The sequence below is a fragment of the Scyliorhinus canicula genome, chromosome 24, assembly GCF_902713615.1.
Source record: "Scyliorhinus canicula chromosome 24, sScyCan1.1, whole genome shotgun sequence".
Taxonomy (NCBI): Eukaryota; Metazoa; Chordata; class Chondrichthyes; order Carcharhiniformes; family Scyliorhinidae; genus Scyliorhinus; species Scyliorhinus canicula.
The window spans coordinates 23605869-23630473 of NC_052169.1; the positions used below are offsets into that span (position 1 = coordinate 23605869).

The 24605-nt window shown below is 55.3% G+C and overlaps 1 protein-coding gene across 1 annotated transcript in view; it reads right to left on the bottom strand.

Annotated features, from left to right (window-relative positions):
• LOC119956803 (annexin A2-like) overlaps positions 1–15142 on the bottom strand; it is a 53281-nt gene extending 38139 nt beyond the window's left edge. Inside the window, exons 1-3 of the mRNA XM_038784239.1 lie at positions 14995–15142; positions 9615–9683; positions 230–317 (exon numbers count right to left, since the gene is read on the bottom strand). Coding sequence (XP_038640167.1) covers positions 230–317; positions 9615–9665 — 139 coding nt within the window. The 5' untranslated portion in view covers positions 9666–9683; positions 14995–15142. The remainder of the gene's footprint in view (positions 1–229; positions 318–9614; positions 9684–14994) is intronic.
• Positions 15143–24605: the final 9463 nt, after the last annotated feature.

Below are 24605 nucleotides of genomic sequence, written 5' to 3' on the forward strand. Positions count from 1 at the left end.
CGCTGGATAGACATATGGATGAAAATGGAATAGTGTAGGTCAGATAGGCTTCAGATGGTTTCACAGGTCGGCGCAACATCGAGGGCCGAAGGGCCCGTACTGCGCTGTAGTGTTCTATGTTCTAATTCGAAGGAATTCAGTCTGCATTGTGCCAACAGATGAAATAAAGAACGGTTCTCCACCAGCACTGTCTCTTTCCGAGCAAATTAACCCCAACCCAAGAACTGACCTTTGGTTTCCAGTGCCTTCTGCAGGGCAGCAGCATCATTCTCCACCACAAAGTCAACAAAGGGTTTCACTGTGGCCCCGCCGCTGAGCTGAAATACAAGGCAAGAGTCAATACCCTCCACCACAATCCTCGCTATCCGCGTATTCCCATCCAAGGATTTTCTCACCGCATTCCCAGAAATCCGGCCACCACAACCCTGGGAGTCCCCTCATCTCCAGCCAGGTAATTTTTCATTACCTTCCTGGGAATTGCATCCGTTACATTCCCGGGAAAACCAGCCCCCTCCCCCGCCCCCAAATCGCACGTTTTCCGCCAGTCCAGCCCGTTTTACTGATCGAGTCCTGGATGATAGAAACCCCGCAGGGCAGAAGGAGGCCACTCGGCCCTTCGTCGCTTGACCGACCTTCCGTAAAAGCACTCCGCCTAGGCCGACAGCATAACCCCGTAACCCCACCTAACTTTTCTTTGGACATTAAGGGCCCAATTCACCTAACCTGCACACCTTTGGACTGTGGGAGGAAACCGGAGCACCCGGAGGAAACCCACGCAGACACGGGGAGGACGTGCCGACTCCGCACAGGCAGTCACCCGAGGTCGGGATTGAACCCTGGCTCTGTGAGGCAGCAGTGCGAACCACTGTGGCACCCAAACTCAACTCGGAAAGCTCAGCAGAGGCAATGGGTCCAGACCCAACCGAGCTGACAAGCTTCTTATCCTCCCGAAATCCCCATTTTTGGCCATCAAATGGCATTCGATTGAGGAAGCCCCTCCCCCCCCTCCTCCTCCTTGTTGGCTCCATCCTAGGTGCCCTGTGATCTGGGCTCAACGAAGATGGAAAATTGAAATGAGGGCCAGAGAACGGGGAAGGGGAAGAAAGTGGCGAATAGTCAGGAGGAGACGTCACTGAGGGGAGATTTACAGAAAGAGGGAAAGACATGAGAGAGAAACAAGGGCAGGGATAGAGAGAACGGAAGCAGTGAAGAAATGGGCAAGGATCAGAGTGGGACAGAGAAATCAAACAGAGATAGAATTAAACGTTCCTTCATTAAATGTTTCCAAGATAAAGATAGATAGTTTTTTGAAGAATAAAGGGATTAAGGGTTATGATGTTCGGGCCGGGACGGGAGCTGAGTCCACGAAAAATCAGCCATGATCTCATTGAATGGCGGAGCAGGCTCGAGGGGCCAGATGGCCTACTCCTGCTCCTAGTTCTCATGTCCTTAATTACACCGAGACTTTGAAAAACAGGGAAGAGTGGGATACAGTCCCAGATTTGTTGAGAATTTTGAACTTTGAGCAACTCCCTTCGGCCAGAATCTCTGCTTTACTTTAACTGCAGAAACTCCAGTTGCTTTATGGTCGAATGGCAAAGCTGAGGAAATGAAAGGGATTCTCATTGGAAACAAAGGACTTGGGTTGGGAATTTCCCAACTCCGCCAGTGGCGGCCATCATTGCGAGTGAGATGGGACGCCCACACAGGAAAATCCCAGTTTTGATGTGCCTTCGGTGATGGGCAGCAGAGGTTTGGATGGTTTCACGTTTACAGGCTATCGGGGCCACCCAGAAGTGTTTTGAACTAATCCAATCCAAAGGTAACAAAGGCACAGAATGAGGGATCCAATAGAGGGTGAGCTGAGGGAGCGTGGATTGGGCGCTGCGATGGAGGTGGAAGTAGGCGATCGCAGCGACAGCATGGACATGAGGTATGACGTTCACAGGACAGACCAATTGTCAGCCTCAGAGAGACGTCATGGAGAGATACGGAGCTGGATTCTCCGGCCCACCGGCCATGCACCATTCGCTGGCGGCGGCATTCTATCTTCCCGCCGCTTGTCAATGGAATTTCCCGTTGTGATCGTTCCTCGCCGCAAAGCGGGAGTGCACTGCTGCCGGGAAAAGCGAATCGCAATGGCCGGAGAATTCCAGCCACGGAGGTAGTTACTAGGGAGCAGAGATTGTGGTGGAGACTGAAGACAATGGCTTCAGTCGTCACGGTATTTAACTGGAGGACGTTTCTGCTCATCCAATACTGGGTGTAGATCAGCAATCTGATAGCGTAGAGAGAGTGGAGGAATCAGGAGGGGTGGTGATGATGGAGAACTGGGTCTTGTCAGTCGACATGTGAAAACTAACACTGATGTCGCCGAGGGGCAGGATGTAGATGGGAAGGGGTGGAGATGGGGATGGGATATGGGAGGGGATGGGAAATGGGAGGGATGGGGTGGGAAATGGGAGGGGAGGGGAGGGGAAGGGGGAGGGGAGGGGAAAGGGGAGGGGAGGGGAAAGGGGAGGGGAAAGGGGAGGGGAAAGGGGAGTTGAGGGGAAAGGCGAGTTGAGGGGAAAGGGGAGGGAAGGGGAGGGGAAAGGGGAGTTGAGGGGAAAGGGGAGTTGAGGGGAAAGGGGAGGGAAGGGGAGGGGAAAGGGGAGTGGAAAGGGGAGTTGAGGGGAAAGGGGAGGGGAGGGGAAAGGGGAGGGGAGGGGAAAGGGGAGGGGAGGGGATGGGAAATGGGAGGGGAGGGGAGGGGAAGGGGAGGGGAGGGGAAAGGGGGGGGGAGGGGAAAGGGGAGGGGAGGGGAAAGGGGAGGGGAGGGGAAAGGGGAGGGGAAAGGGGAGAGGGAGGGGAGGGGAAGGGGAGGGGAGGGGAAGGGGAGGGGATGGGAAAGGGGAGGGGATGGGAAAGGGGAGGGGATGGGAAAGGGGAGGGGATGGGAAAGGGGAGGGGATGGGAAAGGGGAGGGGATGGGAAAGGGGAGGGGATGGGAAAGGGGAGGGGATGGGAAAGGGGAGGGGAGAGGGGGGAGGGGATGGGAGAGGGGAGGGGAGGGGAAAGGGGAGGGGATGGGAGAGGGGAGGGGAGGGGAAAGGGGAGGGGAGGGGAAAGGGGAGGGGATGGGAAAGGGGAGGGGAAAGGGGGAGGGGATGGGAAAGGGGGGGGTAGGGGATGGGAAAGTGGAGGGGAGGGGAAAGGGGAGGGGATGGGAAAGGGGAGGGGATGGGAAAGGGGAGGGGAAGGGAAAGGGGAGGGAAAGGGAAAGGGGAGGGGAAGGGAAAGGGGAGGGGAAGGGAGAGGGGAAGGGAAAGGGGAGGGGAAAGGGGGGAGGGAATGGGAAAGGGGGGGTAGGGGATGGGAAAGGGGGGAGGGGATGGGAAAGGGGGGGAGTGGATGGGAAAGGGGGGGAGGGGATGGGAATGGGGGGGGGGAGGTAAAGGGTCCCTCCCCGGGTGATGCAGAGGTAACAGTGAGGGAGCATAAAGAGAATTCATTGCTGGTGATTTTCTGGCTATGATTAGATGGATAAGAATGGAATCGAGGGTGTTGGGGGGGGGGCGGGGGGAGCAATCCTAGCTGGACGACAGCATTGAAGGAGGAGGATTGGCTGGTCAACCATGTCAGACAGGCGGAGAAAGGTGGAGGGAAGGTTTAACCTTGTCACAGTCACACGGGATATCATTTGTGACTTTGATAAGAGCTGTGGCAGGGACGGGAATCTGGAGGGAACAGGGTTTTGGGACGTGGCACATGTCAGGGCACGGAAAGGGAGGTTGAGGGTAGTTTGAAGGGATGGAGGATTGGTTCAAGGAGAAAGGTGATGGTGGTGGAGGATTGGTTCAAGGAGAAAGGTGATGGTGGTAGTCCTTTCAAATAGTGTCATGTGATGATACCCTCTCCCATGAGAGAGAGATACCTACGGCACTGGGAGATGCATCTCTCCATCCTGTGTAGGTGGAGCTGGGAGAGATCCTGGCTCAGGAAGGGGGAGGGGAAACAACAATCCACTCAGATTGATGGGAGGAGATAGTTGGCTGCCCAACTACGTGCTCCTCGGTAAAATGGGATTGTTTTTTTTTATTCATTCATGGGATGTGGGCATCATTGGCTGAGCAAACATTTATTGTGCCTCCCTTGCCAGAATGTTTCAGAGGGAGGGGCCCACATTTCGGTGGGTCTGGCCTCACATGTCTGCCCGACCAGATCCCTGAACGATATTAGTGACATGGGGCAGAATCGCCCGGCGCCGGCGTCAATCCCGCCCCTGCCCTGGCCGGAATTCTCCGCCACCCGGGAATCGGCGGGGGCGGGAAGAGCGCTGCGCCGGTCGGCGGGCCCCCCGGGGCGATTCTCCGGCCCGCGATGGCCCAAAATCCCGCCGCTGTCAGGCCTCTCCCGCCGGCGTGGTTTAAACCACCTCTGGTGCCGGCGGGAGCAGGCACCGCGAGCGGGCCCCGGGGTCCTGGGGGGGGGGGGGGGGGGGGGGCGCGGGGCGATCTGACCCCGGGGGGGTGCCCCCACGTTAGACCCTGGGAATGAACGGTGTGGGTGGATTGGCCAAGGAGGTATCTGCTCACACGTCACCTGCCTGGTGTTGTGTACTGAGCGGGTGACAGAGAGGCCAGGAGGCGAATTTGGATGTCATTTGGACAGGAGGATAATCATCTGATTAGTCAGCAAAGAGGGAGCGACTGAAATCTGCAGTTTCCTGAGTGAGTGCGTCAGAAAGTGTTAAGATAATGTTTTATTGGTATTAAATAATAAAGTGTTTGCCACAGTAAGAAACAGACTGTTTCAGAATATTAAGCCTGGTTCTGTCAACCACAGCCTATGCCAAAGCCCAAAGCCCCACCCCTAGCCCAGAGCCCCGCCTCCAGCCCAGAGCCCTGCCTCCAGCCCAGAGCCCCGCCCCCAGCCCAGAGCCCCACCTCCAGCCCAGAGCCCCGCCCCCAACCCAGAGCCCAGCCTCTAGCACACAGCCCTGCCTCCAGCCCAGAGCCCCACCCCTAGCCCAGAGCCCTGCCTCCAGCTCACAGCCCCACCCCTAGCCCAGAGCCCTGCCTCTAGCCCAGAGCCCTGCCTCTAGCCCAGAGCCCTGCCTCCAGCCCAGAACCCCGCCACCAGCCCAGAGCTCCGCCTCCAGCCCAGAGCCCCGCCTCCAGCCCAGAGCCCAGCCTCTTGCACACAGCCCTGCCTCCAGCCCAGAGCCCCACCCCTAGCCCAGAGCCCTGCCTCCAGCTCACAGCCCTGCCTCCAGCCCACAGCCCCACCCCTAGCCCAGAGCCCCGCCCCAGCCCAGAGACCCGCCTCTAGCCCAGAGCCCTGCCTCCAGCCCAGAACCCCGCCACCAGCCCAGAGCTCCGCCTCTAGCCCAGCGCTCCGCCTCCAGCCCAGAGCCCTGCCCCAGCCCAGAGCTCCGCCTCCAGCCCAGTGCTCCGCCTCCAGCCCAGAGCCCCACCCCTAGCCCAGAGCCCCGCCCCCAGCCCAGAGCTCCGCCTCCAGCCCAGAGCCCTGCCTCCAGCCCACAGCCCGACCTGCAGCACACAGCCCCGCCTCCAGCCCAGAGCCCCGCCTCCAGCCCAGAGCCCTGCCCCCAGCCCAGAGCCCAGCCTCTAGCACACAGCCCTGCCTCCAGCCCAGAGCCCCGCCTCCAGCCCACAGCCCCGCCTCCAGCCCACAGCCCCACCCCTAGCCCAGAGCCCCGCCTCTAGCCCAGAGCCCCGCCTCCAGCCCACAGCCCCACCCCTAGCCCAGAGCCCCGCCTCTAGCCCAGAGCCCCGCCTCCAGCCCAGAGCCCCACCTCCAGCCCAGAGCCCCGCCTCTAGCCCAGAGCCCTGCCTCCAGCCCAGAGCCCCGCCACCAGCCCAGAGCACTGCCTCCAGCCAAGTCCCACTTCCAGACCAGAGCCCCGCCTCCAGACCATAGCCCCGCCTCTAGACCAGAGCCCCGCCTCCAGCCCAGAGCTCACCTCCAGCCCAGAGCTCCGCCTCCAGCCCAGATCCCTGCCTCCAGCCCCGATCCCTGCCTCCAGCCCCGATCCCTGCCTCCAGCCCCGATCCCTGCCTCCAGCGCCGAACCCCGCCTCCAGACCCGAGCCCTGCCTCCAGACCCGAGCCCCGCCTCCAGACCAGAGCCCCGCCTCCAGCCCGGAGCCCCACCTCCAGCACGGAGCCCTGCCTCCAGCCCAGAGCCCCGCCTCCAGCCCAAGCCGTGCCTCCAGCCCCAAGTCCCAAGTCCCATCCCCAGCCCCAAGCCCCGCCTCCAGCCCCAAGCCCCGCTTCGAGCCCCAAATCCCATCTCCAGCCCCACCTCCAGCCCAGAGCCCCGCCTCCAGCCCCAAACCCCGCCACCATCCCCAGCCCAGATCCCTGCCTCCAGCCCAGATCCGTGCCTCCAGCCCCAAGTCCCATCCCCAGCCCCGAGCCCCGCCTCCAGCCCGGAGCCCCACCTCCAGCACGGAGCCCTGCCTCCAGCCCAGAGCCCCGCCTCCAGCCCAAGCCGTGCCTCCAGCCCCAAGTCCCAAGTCCCATCCCCAGCCCCAAGCCCCGCTTTGAGCCCCAAATCCCATCTCCAGCCCCACCTCCAGCCCAGAGCCCCGCCTCCAGCCCCAAACCCCGCCACCATCCCCAGCCCAGATCCCTGCCTCCAGCCCAGATCCGTGCCTCCAGCCCCAAGTCCCATCCCCAGCCCCGAGCCCCCAACACCATACTCGAGCCCCGCCTACAGCCCTGAGCACCGCCTCCATCCCAGAGCCCCGCCTCCAGCCCAGAGCCCCGCCTCCAGCCCAGATCCCTGCCTCCAGCCCCAAGCCCAGCCTCCAGACCAGAGTCCCGCCTCCAGCCCAGAGCTCCGCCTCCAGCCCAGAGCCCTGCCTCCAGCCCTGAGTCCCGCCTCCAGCCCTGAGTCCCACTTCCAGCCCTGAGCCCCGCCTACAGACCAGAGCCCCGCCTACAGACCAGAGCCCCGCCTCCAGACCAGAGCCCCGCCTCCAGACCAGAGCCCCGCCTCCAGACCAGAGCCCCACCTCCAGACCAGAGCCCCACCTCCAGCCCCGAGCCCTGCCTCCAGCCCCAACCCCGAGCCCCGCCTCCAGCCACAAGCCCCGCCTCAAGCCACAAGCCCCGCCTTCAGACCAGAGCCCTACCTCCAGACCAGAGCCCCGCCTCCAGACCAGAGCCCCGCTTCCAGCCCTGAGCCTCACCTACAGCCCCAAGTCCCACCTCCAGACCAGAGCACCGCCTCCAGCCCAGATCCCCGCCTCCAGCCCAGAGCCCCGCCTCCAGCACAGAGCCCCGCCTCCAGCCCAGAGCCCCGCCTCCAGCCCAGAGCCCCGCCTCCAGCCCAGAGCTCCGCCTGCAGCCCAGAGCTCCGCCTCCAGCCCAGAGCTCCAGCCCCGAGCCCCGCCTCCAGCCCCGAGCCACGCCTCCAGCCCCGAGCCCCGCCTCCAGCCCCGAGCCCCGCCTCCAGCCCCGAGCCCCGCCTCCAGCCCCGAGCCCCGCCTCCAGCCCCGAGCCCCGCCTCCAGCCCCGAGCCCCGCCTCCAGCCCCGAGCCCCGCCTCCAGACCCGAGCCCCGCCTCCAGACCCGAGCCCCGCCTCCAGACCCGAGCCCCGCCTCCAGACCCGAGCCCCGTCTCCAGACCCGAGCCCCGCCTCCAAACCCGAGCCCCGCCTCCAAACCCGAGCCCCGCCTCCAAACCCGAGCCCCGCCTCCAAACCCGAGCCCCGCCTCCAAACCCGAGCCCCGCCTCCAAACCCGAGCCCCGCCTCCAAACCCGAGCCCCGCCTCCAGACCAGAGCACCGCCTCCAGACAAGAGCCCCGCCTCTAGCCCAGAGCCCCGCATCCAGCCCAGAGCCCCGCATCCAGCCCAGAGCCTCACCTCCAGCCCAGAGCTCCGCCTCCAGCCCAGATCCCTGCCTCCAGCCCCAAGCCCTGCCTCCAGCCCTAAGCCCTGCCTCCAGCCCCGAACCCCGCCTCCAGACCCGCGCCCCGCCTCCAGACCCTAGCCCTGCCTCCAGACCCGAGCCCCGCCTCCAGACCGGAGCCCCGCCTCCAGCATGGAGCCCCACCTCCAGCCCGGAGCCCCGCCTCCAGCCCAGAGCCCTGCCTCCAGCCCCAAGCCCTGCCTCCAGCCCTAAGCCCTGCCTCCAGCCCCGAACCCCGCCTCCAGACCCGCGCCCCGCCTCCAGACCCGAGCCCTGCCTCCAGACCCGAGCCCCGCCTCCAGCCCGGAGCCCCGCCTCCAGCATGGAGCCCCACCTCCAGCCCGGAGCCCCGCCTCCAGCCCAGAGCCCTGCCTCCAGCCCAGAGCCCCGCCTCCAGTCCAAGCCGTGCCTCCAGCCCCAAGTCCCATCCCCAGCCCCGAGCCCCGCTTCCAGCCCCAAATCCCATCCCCAGCCCCGCCTCCAGCCCCAAACCACGCCTCCAGCCCGTCCCATCCCGAGCCCCGAGCCCCCAACCCCATACTCGAGCCCCGCCTACAGCCCTGAGCCCAGCCTTCAGCCCAAGCCCTGCCCCAAGTTCCGCCTCCAGCCCAGAGCCCCGCCTCCAGCCCCGCCTCCAGACCAGAGCCCCGCCTCCAGACTGGAGCCCCGCCTCCGGACCCGAGCCCCGCCTCCGGACTGGAGCCCCGCCTCCAGCCCAGAGCCCCACCTCCAGCCCAGAGCCCCACCTCCAGCCCAGAGCCCCACCTCCAGCCCAGAGCTCCGCCTCCAGCCCAGATCCCTGCCTCCAGCCCAGATCCCTGCCTCCAGCCCCGATCCCTGCCTCCAGCCCCGATCCCTGCCTCCAGCCCCGATCCCTGCCTCCAGCCCCGATCCCTGCCTCCAGCCCCGATCCCTGCCTCCAGCCCCGATCCCTGCCTCCAGCCCAGAGCCCCTCCTCCAGACACGAGCCCCGCCTCCAGACCCGAGCCCCGCCTCCAGACCCGAGCCCCACCTCCAGCCCCGTGCCCCGCCTCCAGCCCCGTGCCCCGCCTCCAGCCCCGAGCCCCGCCTCCAGCCCCGAGCCCCGCCTCCAGCCCCACCTCCAGCCCCGCCTGCAGCACCGAGCCCCGCCTCCAGCCCCGAGCCCCGCCTCCAGCCCTGAGCCCCGCCTCAAGCCCCAAGCCCCGCCTCGAGCCCCGCCTCCAGCACCGAGCCCCGCCTCCAGCACCGAGCCCCGCCTCCAGCACCGAGCCCCGCCTCCAGCCCTGAGCCCCACTTCCAGCCCCAAGTGGGCGGCACGGTAGCACAATGCTTAGCACTGTTGCCACACAGCGCCAGGTTCGATTCCCGGCTTGGGTCACTGTCTGTGCGGAGTCTGCACGTTCTCCCCGTGTCTGCGTGTGTTTCCTCCGGGTGCTCCGGTTTCCTGCCAGAAGTCCCGAAAGACGTGCTTTTAGGTGGATTGGACATTCTGAATTCTCCCTCTGTGTACCCCAACAGGTGCCGGAATGTGGCGACTAGGGGATTTTCACAGTAACTTCATTGCAGCGTTAATGTAAACCTACTTGCGACACTAAAGGTTATTACCATAAGCCCCACCTCAATCCCAAAGCCGTGCCACACCCTCCACCCCCCCCCCCCCCCCCCAGCAGCCACTCAAACAGTTTGGGTTTAGAGTGAGGTACTCACATCATCGCCGGTCAGGGACACTTGAGCCATCATGTTGTGAACGTCTGCCATTTTTGCTCAGAGAACAAACTGGGGCAAAAAGAAAAGAATCAGAGATCAGAACAGTTTGCAACATACTGAAGTAGGACATTTTTTAAGGCTATATTGGATTCGTATTAATATTTACATCATCAAAGCATTCTTCATTTATTGGTCTGATTGGCACCATTTATGATGTAAAGGGATGGGCATTCATTTGATTCCCATTGTTGCACAGCTGAGAAACCTTTTTCGAACGAAATGGAGAACCTATAATCTGCCTAGCAACAGCACGAAGCTGCATCTTAAAACGGCACCATGGCCAGAAGATCGGGATATCTGCGATTCAAGACCCTGACAGTGGGGCAAATATATATATATATAGTGATTAAAACTAAGACTTAAAAAATGAAATGATATAAAATGAAATGTTGTAACACCAAAATGACCCAGGCAGGCAAAAGAAACCCAAGGATTAAATATATTGATTAGATTAGTTTTACACACAGACACAAATCCTACCAAACTGGAGGCTGACACAATAGATTCCCAGGTTAACCCAGGAACCACACTCAACACCTAATCAAGGTACAGCATAGAGATAATGGGACCCCATTGTAAGTCAAGGGAACACCCATTAAAACCAAGCAGATAACGAGACATTGACGTCAGAGTCAGGAAGCCCAGGAAACCATGTATCTGTACTATTCATCTGTACTATTCAAATGTAAAATGGCAAAAGCCTGCCAAGACCTTGCAAATGCTTGTACTCTCTATAAATATTGAACCTTGTCTGCATATCGGAGAGATCACCGTGATCAAGCCATTGTTAGGAGCTGGCTGCGTGGGTCTCCCTGAAGGATTTCAGAACTCGTAAAATACAGTAAAAACGCTTTGAACCTTGCCTTGAGACTCGACCTCTTGAATGCACTGGCACAAGGGATTTTTCCCTACAACAATACGGTGTTCCCACAATAAAGTGGATTGGGCAGCATCCTGGGCAACTATTGCAGCTCACACACACCACAGTCAGCAGCCGGCATTGATGAATCCCCCCCCCCCCCCCCCCCCCCGTGCTGGACGAGAGAGAGAGAGAGAGGGGGAGAGGGAGAGAGGATAATTCCCAAACTCCAGCCTCTATCTGGAAAGAGTGAATCAGACTTGCAGACATGGGAGTGAGAGAAGGAGAGCTGGATCCAGTTAAAATGCCGTGAGGGTTTTCAATCAGACTTGTGCTCGGTCTCTCCTCTCTACTAACGCCAGAGTGGCAGCAGAAAGTTTTCCATTTTTACAATCTGCAGGTTAAATAAATTCCTTTCTCAGTTGTCCAACAAGCGAGTCAAACTTCCTGCAAGTTTGACGTGGGAACAAGGTGAAGGGACAGATTAAAACTTGCACGGGCCCCGAGCACTTTGCAAACACTCCCTGTTACACAGGCAGAATGGAATGTCTCTGTGGGTGCAACTTTTCCAAAAAAAAAACCAATAGCAACGCTGAGACTGAAAAAAAACTTTGGCCGTTGCTGCCACAGACTGGTGGCAGACCGCAGCCTGTGAATAAAGCAGTTGGATGTGTAGAGCTCCTCGTGAGTCAACGATAAAGCTCCCTTCCCATTAAATCTGTATTCGATTAAAGAAAGAGTCAAGGATCAATAAGTCGAACGGGGGGGGGGGGGGGGGAACACTTCAATGCGAAAATTAAAACAGGATTGAAAAGCAGCGAATTTGGGGCTGTTTAGCACAGGGCTAAATCGCTGGCTTTGAAAGCAGACCAAGGCAGGCCAGCAGCATGGTACCAGCCTCCCCGAACAGGCGCCGGAATGTGGCGACTAGGGGCTTTTCACAGTAACTTCATTCGAAGCCGACTCGTGACAATAAGCGATCTTCATGTCATTTCATTTCATTTGCACCACACAAAACAACCAAGGAAAATCGAGTGTCCCTCACAATAGTTTAGCAATCTCAGCCATGCTTTCCATTCTTTTCAGAAGGCCCTTTCTGGCTGTCAGTTTGAACTTTCTCCAATATTGGTGTCAAACTTGTAACTGTTCGCACCAGATCTCATTTTTTAAAACAACTAAACGGCTGCTGAAACAGCAGTTATGGCAAGTCAATATTCATAGAATCAGAGACTCTTTGATTCGTGTGGCACGGTAGCACAGTGGGTAGCACGGTTGCTTCACGGCTCCAGCGTTCCAAGTTCGATTCCCGACTTGGGTCACCGTCTGTGCGGAGTCTGCACCTTCTCCCCCTGTGTGCGTGGGTTTCCTCCGGGGGCTCCGGTTTCCTCCCACAGTCCAAAGATGTGCGGGTTAGGTGGATTGGCCATGATAAATTGCCCTTAGTGTCCAAAATTTCCCATCATGTTGGGTGGGGTTACTGGGTGGAGGTGTGGGCTTGGGTAGGGTGCTCTTTCCAAGGGCCGGTGCAGACTCGATGGCCCGAATGTCCTCCTTCTGCACTGTAAATTCTATGATTCTATGAATCCCTACAGTGCAGAAGGAGGCTATTCGGCCCATCGAGTCAGCACCGACCCTCTGAACAAGCACTCCACCCAAGCCTGCTCCCCCACTCTATAGCACTAACCCCTTAACCGACACTAAGTGACAATTTTGCACGGCCAATCCACATAACCTGCGCACCTTTGGACTGTGGGAGGAAACCGCAAGGCCCAGAGGAAACCCACGCAGACACGGGGAGAAAGTGCAGTCTCCACACGGCCAGTCACCCGAGACTGGAATCGAAATTGGGTCGCTGGCGCTGTGAGGCAGCAGTGCTAATCACTGTGTCACCATACCGCCCTGGTACTGTGAGGCAGCAGTGCTAACCAATGTGTCACCGTACCACCCTGGTACTGTGAGGCAGCAGTGCTAACCAATGCGTCACCATACCGCCCTGGTACTGTGAGGCAGCAGTGCTAACCAATGTGTCACCGTACCGCCCTGGTACTGTGAGGCAGCAGTGCTAACCAATGTGTCACCGTACCGCCCTGGTACTGTGAGGCAGCAGTGCTAACCAATGTGTCATCGTACCGCTCTGGTACTGTGAGGCAGCAGTGCTAACCAATGTGTCACCGTACCGCCCCTGGTACTGTGAGGCAGCAGTGCTAACCAATGTGTCAAAGTGCCCTTTGTCTCCTTTAATCTTTTCTTTGTCGCCTTTGACTGAATATTTGTCGAGCGCAAACCAATCTCAGCCCAAACTTGTGCTATCTGAAACGATGAAAGGGGTGGAAGGGTGGGGCAGATAGCAGAAGATTTTTTTCCAGTCATTCCATTAGGATAGGGAGCAAGTTACCAGGGCTGTACACAGAGGGTGGTGAGGCCATGGAAAGTATTGTTGGACCTGACCATTCAAGCAGAGGCCAAGTTAACGATTGAAACCAAAGAAAGGGCAATAAAGGGTTAAATAAAGAAAGAGTTGCCTTTATAAAGTGACCGCAGACATAGAACATTACAGCGCAGTACGGGCCCTTCGGCCCTCGATGTTGCGCCGACCTGTGAAACCATCTGAAGCCTATCTGACCTACACTATTCCATTTTCATCCATATGTCTATCCAGTGACCACTTAAATGCCCTTAAAGTTGGCGAGTCTACTATTGTTGCAGGCAGGGCATTCCACACCCCCACTACTCTCTGAGTAAAGAAACTGCCTCTGACATCTGTCCTATATCTACCACCCCTCAGCCAGGGAAAAGCAGGTTAACACCAAGAGGACAGAGCCTACCACCCCAGGATGTCTCTCCTGGGAAGGCGGAATGGAGACCTGGAGAACAAACCCACTCAACCCCCAATTCTCAGACGTGCGGACACACCCATGCTGCCCCCTCCCAGCGCCAGCACACTGCAGCCACGGAGACAATGGAACAACAGTTCTGTAAACCGCCCAGGGGATTTGACAGCGAGGATTGACAAGGGCAATCAACAAGAGAAGTTGATGAGGGGAATTTGTGAGGGGAATCAACACGGGGGTGGGAGGGGGCCTGTTTTTTTGAGTCCATGCTGACCTTTGCTTGCTCAGAGGCTGAGGTCACAGGGCTGGACCCTGGCAGTAACAGGGAAATTAGAATCGCTCCGCTCTTCAATATGCTTGTGCCTGGGGAAGGGAGGGGGGGGCGAGGTGCAGCTCCGTTAGCTGGACAGCTGGTCCGTGAAGCAGAGCGAGGCCAACAGCGAAGGTTCAATTCCCCGTACCGGCTGAGGTTATTCATGAAGGCCCCGCCTTCCCAACCTTGTTCCTTGCCTGGGGTGTGGTGACCCTCAGGTTAAATCACCACCAGTCACCTCTCCCCCCTCAAAGGGGAAAGCAGCCTGTGGTCACCAACTTTACTTTTACTTCAGAATTGCCCCTGCTCTTCAATATGCTTGTACCTTGCTCTCATTAGAAACTGCCAAGGTAGCATTTCCCATGTTCTGGAGATGGGAGGTAAATTGTTTCAAAGTCAGAATATTATTCACTGACTCCCGTTTCCATCAAACAATCCATTTGGATCACTGTGTCTCATTCCTAACCTCAATCCAAAACCAACTCTCACTGTATTCCCTAACATTGCCCCTTCCCCACCCCACCCACAGCCAACCCTGCTTCTCAAACCCTCGCCCAAGACATTCTCCAAATTCCACAGTCCCAATACTTCCCTCAACTTTGAGCTGCCCACCTTCGGCTGATCCAAAACCCCTCCAGCTCAAACCCTGCATCGCAGCAAGTCCCATTCACCTCCGGCCTCCTGGTTTACACTTGCTACCGATTTCCCTTTTTCACCCTCATTCTCCAAATTCTCATCCCCGCTCACCCCCTTCCAAGACACCCCGCCCTTTGACGGCAAAGAAGAAAGTTGCCTCGGACTCAGTGGAGCAATCGAAAATCTGTGAACAGTATCAGCAAATATTCCCCACCCATCCGATGCCCCTGACAGCAACCAAGGAAAGACTTTCTTTCGAGCCACACAGATTTATGGAACAATAAACTCCTGATTCAGAGAGCCCTGGGGGGAATCTGCCAGCCACTAAACCAAAAGCTTCCAGACTTAAAACTCCACTCACTGCAGTCAGTAGTTCTGTTAGTCATTGGCACCAGTCCAGGGCTGGTCCAGAGGGCGCGGCATTCGCTACATTACTTGAGTCTGATATTTTATACAGTCACATATTTCACATTTCACAATCACAGAACCATCCCCAATCAGTTAATTTGCAGCTTAAAAAAAAAATCTGGGCAGCAAATGCAGTTTAAGAGATTTTAGAGCATTGCACACAATGATAATGGAGCAGACAAATAAGTAGGTGCTGCTTTTGTCAAGTGGGTTGATTTACAGTTGTTCACCCGGGGGGGTCTACAGTAACGAGAGTCAGTATTGGAGACTTACCTGTCTGCTCACCAAGTGGCTGAATGAAGACTAAACTTTCTGCAGCTTCTGGGTGTGGTTTTTAAATACCAGCTGACTGTGGCCACATCAACACTCAGTATTTCCCCACCCCCTGAACAAGCCCAGCCTTTTCCCTGGAGCACTGAATGTGTTCACTTCCTATTGAAATAGTGATTTGGAAAAACAGGTCTGATCCCCAAACGAGCACATTCCCTCCAGTAAGTGCCACCTCCAAAGAGAAAAAGTGCTCCTCACTCCGTACATCCCACTCTGAAAGCCCACAGCTATCGCCTGTAACTTGGGGGCAAGGGGCGGTGAATCGAGTGCCACCGCTGGCCTCCAGCCTCTGCGAAAGACACTCGATTCCCACTTCAAACCTGAACAAGTTCCAAACTACAGCTTGCTTTGTCAGGAAGGAACGCGGAGTGGAACAGTCAGGAAACTGGGGCAGATCAGCACTGTCAGGAGGTGATCAGTTAAATGTGGAAGCCATCATCCGTTTCAAACCCTTAAACCAGTTTACGAACAGGATTGGGGGCGGTTTAACGTGGGGGCCTGTGACAGGATAAACTAGTGTTTGAAGGAATATCTTCCTCAGATCGAAATGCAGTGCATGGACAGTGATCTATCCAACTCCACAATCCCACTCATGAAACTTACAACATCCACTCATTCCTTTAGACCTTCAGTGCAAAGTATTTTTAAAAATTTGACCCTCCCCAGCCCTCCCACCCCCCCCCCCCCCCCCCACAGCCACACCCCTCCAACTGGGGGTGAGAGTGGGAGATACTGCCAGTGAACAGGGTGTGGTGAATGTAATATGATAATTCACACTATATCTTTGTAAGCGCAGTAGCGTTATCCGAACACTAGGGGGAGTAGCTCTGGGAATGCTCAGGAGCTTGTACAGGGCTCCACCCTTGGCTCCCCCCACAACTCCTCCCCCTTGCGCTGCTGTATAAATACCCTTGTCCAGAGTCGGCCTGCAGTTCACTGACAGTTCATCAATGGGTAACAGGCTGGCTCTGTAGTAAGTCGATTAAAGCCAATATTCATATCGGAAAAACGTGTCTGGTGAACTGATGGTTCCATCACAGGGGAGGGGAGATACTGCCAGTGAACAGGGGAGCGGAGATGCTGCCAGTGAATTGGGGAGGGGGAGATACTGCCAGTGAACAGGGGAGGGGAGATACTGCCAGTGAACAGGGGAGGGGAGATACTGCCAGTGAACAGGGGAGTGGGAGATACTGCCAGTGAACAGGGGAGTGACAGATACTGCCAGTGAACAGGGGAGGGGAGATACTGCCAGTGAATAGGGGAGGGGGAGATACTGCCAGTGAACAGGGGAGGGGAGATACTGCCAGTGAACAGGGGAGGGGAGATACTGCCAGTGAATAGGGGAGGGAAGATACTATCAGTGAACAGGGGAGGGGAGATACTGCCAGTGAACAGGGGAGGGGAGATACTGCCAGTGAACAGGGGAGGGGGAGATACTGCCAGTGAACAGGGGAGGGGAGATACTGCCAGTGAACAGGGGAGTGAGAGATACTGCCAGTGAACACGGGAGGGGAGATACTGCCAGTGAACAGGGGAGGGGAGATACTGCCAGTGAACAGGGGAGGGGAGATACTGCCAGTGAACAGGGGAGTGGGAGATACTGCCAGTGAACAGGGGAGTGACAGATACTGCCAGTGAACAGGGGCGGGGAGATACTGGCAATGAACAGGGGAGTTACAGATACTGCCAGTGAACAGGGGAGGGGAGATACTGCCAGTGAACAGGGGAGGGGAGATACTGCCAATGAACAGGGGAGGGGAGATACTGCCAGTGAAAAGGGGAGGGGGAGATACTGCCAGTGAACAGGGGAGGGGAGATACTGCCAGTGAACAGGGGAGTGAGAGATACTGCCAGTGAACACAGGAGGGGAGATACTGCCAGTGAACAGGGGAGGGGAGATACTGTCAGTGAACAGGGGAGTGACAGATACTGCCAGTGAACAGGGGAGGGGAGATACTGCCAGTGAACAGGGGAGGGCTGATATTGCCAGTGAACAGGGGAGGGGAGATACTGCCAGTGAACAGGGGAGGGGAGATACTGCCAGTGAACAGGGGAGGGGAGATACTGCCAGTGAACAGGGGAGGGGAGACATTGCCAGTGAACAGGGGAGGGGAGATACTGCCAGTGAACAGGGGAGGGGAGATACTGCCAGTGAACAGGGGAGGGGAGATGCTGCCAGTGAATTGGGGAGGGGGAGATACTGCCAGTGAACAGGGGAGGGGAGATACTGCCAGTGAACAGGAGAGGGGAGATACTGCCAGTGAACAGGGGAGGGGGAGATACTGGCAGTGAATTGGGATGGGGAGATACCGCCAGTGAACAGGGGTGGGGAGATACTGCCAGTGAACAGGGGAGGGGAGATACTGCCAGTGAACAGGGGAGGGGAGATACTGCCAGTGAACAGGGGAGGGGAGATACTGCCAGTGAACAGGGGAGGGGAGATACCGCCAGTGAACAGGGGAGGGGAGATACTGCCAGTGAACAGGGGAGGGGGAGATACTGCCAGTGAACAGGGGAGGGGAGATACTGCCAGTGAACAGGGGAGTGAGAGATACTGCCAGTGAACACGGGAGGGGAGATACTGCCAGTGAACAGGGGAGGGGAGATACTGCCAGTGAACAGGGGAGGGGAGATACTGCCAGTGAACAGGGGAGGGGAGATACTGCCAGTGAACAGGGGAGTGACAGATACTGCCAGTGAACAGGGGAGGGGAGATACTGCCAGTGAATAGGGGAGGGGGAGATACTGCCAGTGAACAGGGGAGGGGAGATACTGCCAGTGAACAGGGGAGGGGAGATACTGCCAGTGAACAGGGGAGGGAAGATACTATCAGTGAACAGGGGAGGGGAGATACTGCCAGTGAACAGGGGAGGGGAGATACTGCCAGTGAACAGGGGAGGGGAGATACTGCCAGTGAACAGGGGAGGGGGAGATACTGCCAGTGAACAGGGGAGGGGAGATACTGCCAATGAACAGGGGAGTGAGAGATACTGCCAGTGAACACGGGAGGGGAGATACTGCCAGTGAACAGGGGAGGGGAGATACAGCCAGTGAACAGGGGAGGGGAGATACTGCCAGTGAACAGGGGAGTGGGAGATACTGCCAGTGAACAGGGGAGTGACAGATACTGCCAGTGAACAGGGGAGGGGAGATACTGGCAGTGAACAGGGGAGGGGAGATACTGCCAGTGAACAGGGGAGGGGAGATACTATCAGTGAACAGGGGAGGGGAGATACTGCCAGTGAACAGGGGAGGGGAGATACTGCCAGTGAACAGGGGAGGGGGAGATACTGCCAGTGAACAGGGGAGTGACAGATACTGCCAGTGAACAGGGGAGTAGGAGATACTGCCAGTGAACACGGGAGGGGAGATACTGCCAGTGAACAGGGGAGGGGAGATACTGCCGGTGAACAGGGGAGTGACAGATACTGCCAGTGAACAGGGGAGTGACAGATACTGCCAGTGAACAGGGGAGTGACAGATACTGCCAGTGAACAGGGGAGCGGAGATACTGGCAGTGAACAGGAGAGTGACAGATACTGCCAGTGAACAGGGGAGGGGAGATACTGCCAGTGAACAGGGGAGGGGAGATATTGCCAGTGAACAGGGGAGGGGAGATACTGCCAGTGAACAGAGGAGGGGAGATACTGCCAGTGAACAGAGGAGGGGAGATACTGCCAGTGAACAGGGGAGGGGAGATACTGCCAGCGAACAGGGGAGGGGAGATACTGCCAGTGAACAGGGGAGGGGCGATACTGCCAGTGAACAGGGGAGGGGAGATACTGCCAGTGAACAGGGGAGGGGAGATACTGCCAGTGAACAGGGGAGGGGAGATACTGCCAGTGAACAGGGGAGGGGCGATACTGCCAGTGAACACGGGAGGGGAGATACTGCCAGTGAACAGGGGAGTGGGAGATACTGACAGTGAACAGGGGAGCGGAAACACTGCCAGTGAATGGGTGAATGGGAGACACTCCCAGTTCTCATGGGAAGAGCAGACATTGCCAGTGAATGGGGGAGGGGGAACAGTGAAGGGATTAAATTTGATGTACCCTGAAGATGTACAGTGGGTTTATGATGTTTTAACAATCCCACGCCTGTTAATTACAATCCATGCAGATGACAACCTCATGCTATCTGCTCATTCTAATAATTTCACTGTCCACACAACGCTGACCGTCCTGTTGTTTGTCTGGAAGTATCGGTTTGGGTCCATCTGGTTAGTGACCTGCTCTGTGGAACGAAGGGGGGTATCATTGCAGTTTGATCAGTACCCTCATTGTGTTGAGTTGCACAACCACCCTACCAAATGGAATAGACATTGAACAGATCTAGCAACTCAATATTGAGCATCACTGTGGGCCATCAGCAGCAGCAGAATTGTACTCAGCCACAATCGGCAATGTTACGCCACCCTGGGCTAGTGCGCAGTCATTTCCAGCCCCCACAGGCCCCGTAGTCACAACACAAGTGGAGTAACCAATAATTCTTAGAAACATTCCCAAAATCTGTAGCCCTTGGCTGTCCAATAATTACAGTTACCAGGGTTGCACGTTAAAACACAATTATTGTTTATTTATAACAAGGATAATGCTGAAATATGCAGTAAACAACTGAGTAACAACAAGATACTAGTGCCCCCTTTAACTGTCCCACACTTTACCCACACACACAAGACAGACAAACACAGATGAGTGGAAAGGGGTAAAATAATAAGGATAAAGGTCAAATGGATAAGAGTCTTTGCTTCAGACGATGATCTCTTTGTAGCAGACTTTCCTCAGAGCATGCTGGTTGATCAAAGCCTCTGGTTTACAGCTGATGATGGTCATCTTGGCAAACCCTTTCATTCAGTATGTTACCTACAGGCAGCAAGCCTTCTGGAGACGCCCTTTAGTTCTTACCAAACTGGGCCTTCAACCCAAGGTGCACACTCAGGCCTATTTCTTTCCTGAGACACTTTATTCCATATCAAACCTTGCAATCAGTTTGTGGTTTGGCTTCAAGCCTTTGAAATCTCGAGGGAATGATACCCAGACTTACTGGGGAGAGAGAGACAGCCCTCACAATTACCTTATGGGGAAAGTTTTGCTGGATCTTTCGGGTGGGAAACAGAGTAGGAATGTCAGGATAGATAGGTTGAATGCGTGACTCGAGAGATGGTGCAAGAGGGAGGGATTCAAATTCCTGGGGCATTGGAACCGGTTCTGGGGGAGGTGGGATCAGTACAAACCGGACGGTCTGTACCTGGGCAGGACTGGAACCGATGTGCTTGCTAGAGCTGTTGGGGAGGGTTTAAACTAATGTGGCAGGCAGATGGGATCCGATGTAGGAAGTCGAAGGGAAGTAAAACAGGGCCAGAAACAAAAAGCAGTAAGGGGGAAAGTGTAAGGCAGAGAAGCCATAGTCAAAAATCAAAAAGGGCCACAGTACAGAGTACAGTGACTGAGGAGAGTGTGAAAAGGGAGGTGGTCAATGCAGGATTGAGGGTGTTGTACCTAAATGCGCGCAGTATATGGAACAAGGTAAATGAGCTTCTTGCGCACATTGAAATTGGCCGGTACGATGTTGTGGGAATCACAAAGACATGGCTGCAAGGGGGATCAGGGCTGGGATCTAAATATCCAAGGATATATGTCCTATCGAAAGGACAGGCAGATGGGCAAAAGGGGCGGGATTGCATTGTTAGTAAGGAATGAGGTTAAATCAATAGCAAGGAGCGATATAGGATCAGAAGGCATAGAATCTCTGTGGGCAGAGTTGAGGAATCGCAAAGGTAAAAAGACCCTGATGGGAGATATGTACAGACCCCCTAGCAGTAGTCAGAATGTGGGGCAGAAAATAAATCAGGAGATAGAAAAGGCATGTAAAAAAAGGCAATATTACAATAATCATAGGGGACTTCAATATACAGGTGGACTGGGAAAATCAGGTTGGTAGTGGATCCCAAGAAATGGAATTTGTGGAATGTCTAAGAGATGTTTTTTTGGAGCAGCTTGTGACAGCCTACTCGGGAACAGGCTATTCTGGATTTGGTGATGTGTAATGAGGATGACTTGATTAGGGAACTTGAGGCGAAGGAACCTTTAGGGAGCAGTGACCACAATCTGATAGAATTTACCCTGCAGTTTGAGAGAGAGAAGCTGCAATCAGATGTAACAGTATTACAATTAAATAAAGGTAACTACAAAGCCATGAGGAGGGAGCTGGCCAGAGTTGATTGGAAAAGGAGCCGAGCAGGGAAGACAGTGGAACAGCAATGGCAGGATTTTTTGGGGGTTACTGGGATCGAACAACAGAAATTCATCCCAAGGAGGAGGAATCATGCTCAGGGGAGGACAAGGCTTCCATGGCTGACGAGGGAAATCAAGGACAGCATAAAGCAAAAGAAAAAGCATACAAAGTGGTGAGGATTAGTGGGAAACCAGAGGATTGGGACGCCTTTAAAAGTGAGCAGAGGACAACTAAAACAGCAATAAGGGGGTGGTGGGGGGGGGGGGGGGGGGGGGTGGAGAGAAGATGAAGTACGAGTGCAAGCTAGCTAGTAATATAAAGGAAGATAGGAAGCAATTTTTTCAATATATAAAAGGTAAGAGAGAGCCAAAATAGAAATTGGACCACTGGAAAATGTGGCTGGAGAAGTAATAATAGGAAACAAAGAAATGGCAGATGAACTGAATAGTTACTTTGCATCAGTCTTCACAGTGGGAGACACCAGTGGGATGTCAGAGCTCCAGGAGAACCAGGAGGCAGAGGTGAGTGCAGTGACCATTACTAAGGAGAAGTTTTTGGGGAAACTGAAAGATCTGAAGGTGGATAAGTCACCTGGACTACACCCCAGGGTCCTAAAAGAGATAGCTGAGGAGATTGTGGAGGCATTAGTGATGATCTTTCAGGAATTACTGGAGGCAGGAGGGGTCCCAGAGGACTGGAAGGTGGCAAATGTAACACCACTGTTTAAGAAGGAAGGGAGACAGAAGACAGGAAATTATAGGCCGGTTAGCCTGACTTCGGTCATTGGTAAGATTTTAGAGTCTGTTATTAAAGATGAGATCGCGAAGCACTTGGAAGTGCATGGTAAAATATGACTGAGTCAGCACGGCTTTGTCAAACGGAGGTCGTATCTAACAAATCTGTTAGAGTTCTTTGAGGAGGTAATAAGCACGTTAGACAAAGGAGAACCAGTGGACGTGATTTATTTAGATTTCCAGAAGGCCTTTGACAAGGTGTCGCATAGGACACTGTTAAATAAGTTAAGACCCCATGGTGTTAAGGGTAAGATCCTGGCATGGATAGAGGATTGGCTGACTGGCAGAAGGCAGTGAGTGGGGATAAAGGGGTCTTTTTCAGGATGCCAGCCGGTGACTAGTGGTGTGCCTCAGGGGTCAATAATGGGACCACAACTTTTCACAATAGACATTAATGATCTGGGAGAAAGTACTGAAGACACTGTTGCTAACTTTGCAGATGATTCAGAAATCTGTAGAGGGACAGGTAGTATTGAGGAAGCAAGGGCGCTGCAGAAGGTCTTGGACAGGCTAGGAGAGCGGGCAATGAAGTGGCAAATGAAATACAATGTGGAAAAGTGTGAGGTTACGCACTTTGGAAGGAGGAATCTCGGCATAGACTATTTTCTAAATGGGGAAATGCTTCAGAAAGCAGAAGCACAAAGGGACTTGGGAGTCCTTGTTCACAATTCTCTTAAGGTTAATGTGCAGGTTCAGTCGGCAGTTAGGAAGGCAAATGCAATGTTAGCATTCATGTCGAGAGGGTTAGAATACAAGACCAGGGATGTACTTCTGAGGCTGTATAAGGCTCTGGTCAGACCCCATTTGGAGTATTGTGAGCAGTTTTGGGCCCCATATCTAAGGAAGGATGTGCTGGCCTTGGAAAGGGTCCAGAGGAGGTTCACAAGAATGATCCCTGGAATGAAGAACTTGTCGTATGAGGAATGGTTGTGGACTCTGGGTCTGTACTCGGAGTTTAGAAGGATGAGAAGGGATCTTATTGAAACATACAGGATGCTGCGAGGCCTGGATAGAGTGGACGTGGAGAGGATGTTTCCACTTGTAGGAAAAACTAGAACCAGAGGACACAATCTCAGACTGAAGGGACGATCCTTTAAAACAGAGATGAGGAGGATTTTTTTCAGCCAGAGGGTGCTGAATCTGTGGAACTCTTTGCCGCAGAAGGCTGTGGAGGTCAATTCACTGAGTGGGTTTAAGACAGAGATAGATAGGTTCTTTTTTTTTAAAATTTAGATTACCCAATTATTTTTTCTATTAAGGGGCAATTTAGCGTGGCCAATCCACCTACTCTGCACATTTTTGGGTTGTGGGGGCGAAACACATGCAGACACGGGGAGAATGTGCAAACTCCACATGGACAGTGACCCAGAGCCGGGATCGAACCTGGGACCTCAGCGCCGTGAGGCGGTTGTGCTAACCACTAGGCCACCGTGCTGCCCCGATAGATAGGTTCTTGATTAATAAGGGGATCAGGGATTATGGGGAGAAGAAGAATGGGAATGAGAAAATATCAGCCATGATTGAAATGCGGAGCAGACTCGATGGGCCGAGTGGCCTAATTTTGCTCCTATGTCTTATGGTCTTATGGACCCTGACAGCAACTCCATGGTGCGGCATATCCCTCGCGATACCATTTCCACCAAGCCCGGGGATCAACTCAGGTTCAATGAAGAGTGCAGGAGGGCAACACCAGGCATAACTAAAAATGAGGTGTCAATGACACAGGCCTATTTTCATGCCAAACAGCATAAGCAGCAAGTAATAGATAGACGTACGGAATTCCACAGCCAACGGGTCAGATCTAAGCTCTGCAATCCTGCCCTGAATGGGGGTGGACAATTAAACAACTCACTGGAGGAGGATGTTCCACAAATATCCCCATTCCTCAATGATGGAGGATCCCAGCACATCAGTGCAAAAGACAAGGCTGAAACATTTGCAAAAATCTTCGGCCAGAAGTTATGAGTGGATGATCCATCTCGGCCCCTTCCAGAGGTCCCAGCATCACAGACGTTAGTCTTCTGTCAATTCGATTCACTCCACATTATATCAAGAAATAGCTGAAGGCTCTCGATACTGCAAAGACTATGCATACTGGCAACAGTACTCCAGAACTTGCCGCACCCCTAGCCAAGCTGTTCCAGTACAGCTACAACACTGGCATCTGGAAAATTGCCCAGGTGTGTCCTGTACACAAAAAAATAGAATAAATCCAACCCGGCCAATTACCATATTATCAGTCTACTCTCCATCACCAGCAAAGTGATGGAAGGGGTCATCGAGCAGCACTTAATTAATGAGAACCTATTCACTGATGCTCAGTTTAGTTTCTGCCAGGGTCACTCAGCTCCTGACCTCATTACAGCCTTGGTTCAAACATGGGCCAAAAGAGCAGAATGCCTGAGGTGAGGTGAGAGTGACTGCCCTTGACATCAAGGCAGCATTTGACTGAATGGAGTATGGGAATCGGGGTTTGGGCTGACAAGTGTCAAGTTACATTTGCGCCGCACAAGTGCCAGGCAATGA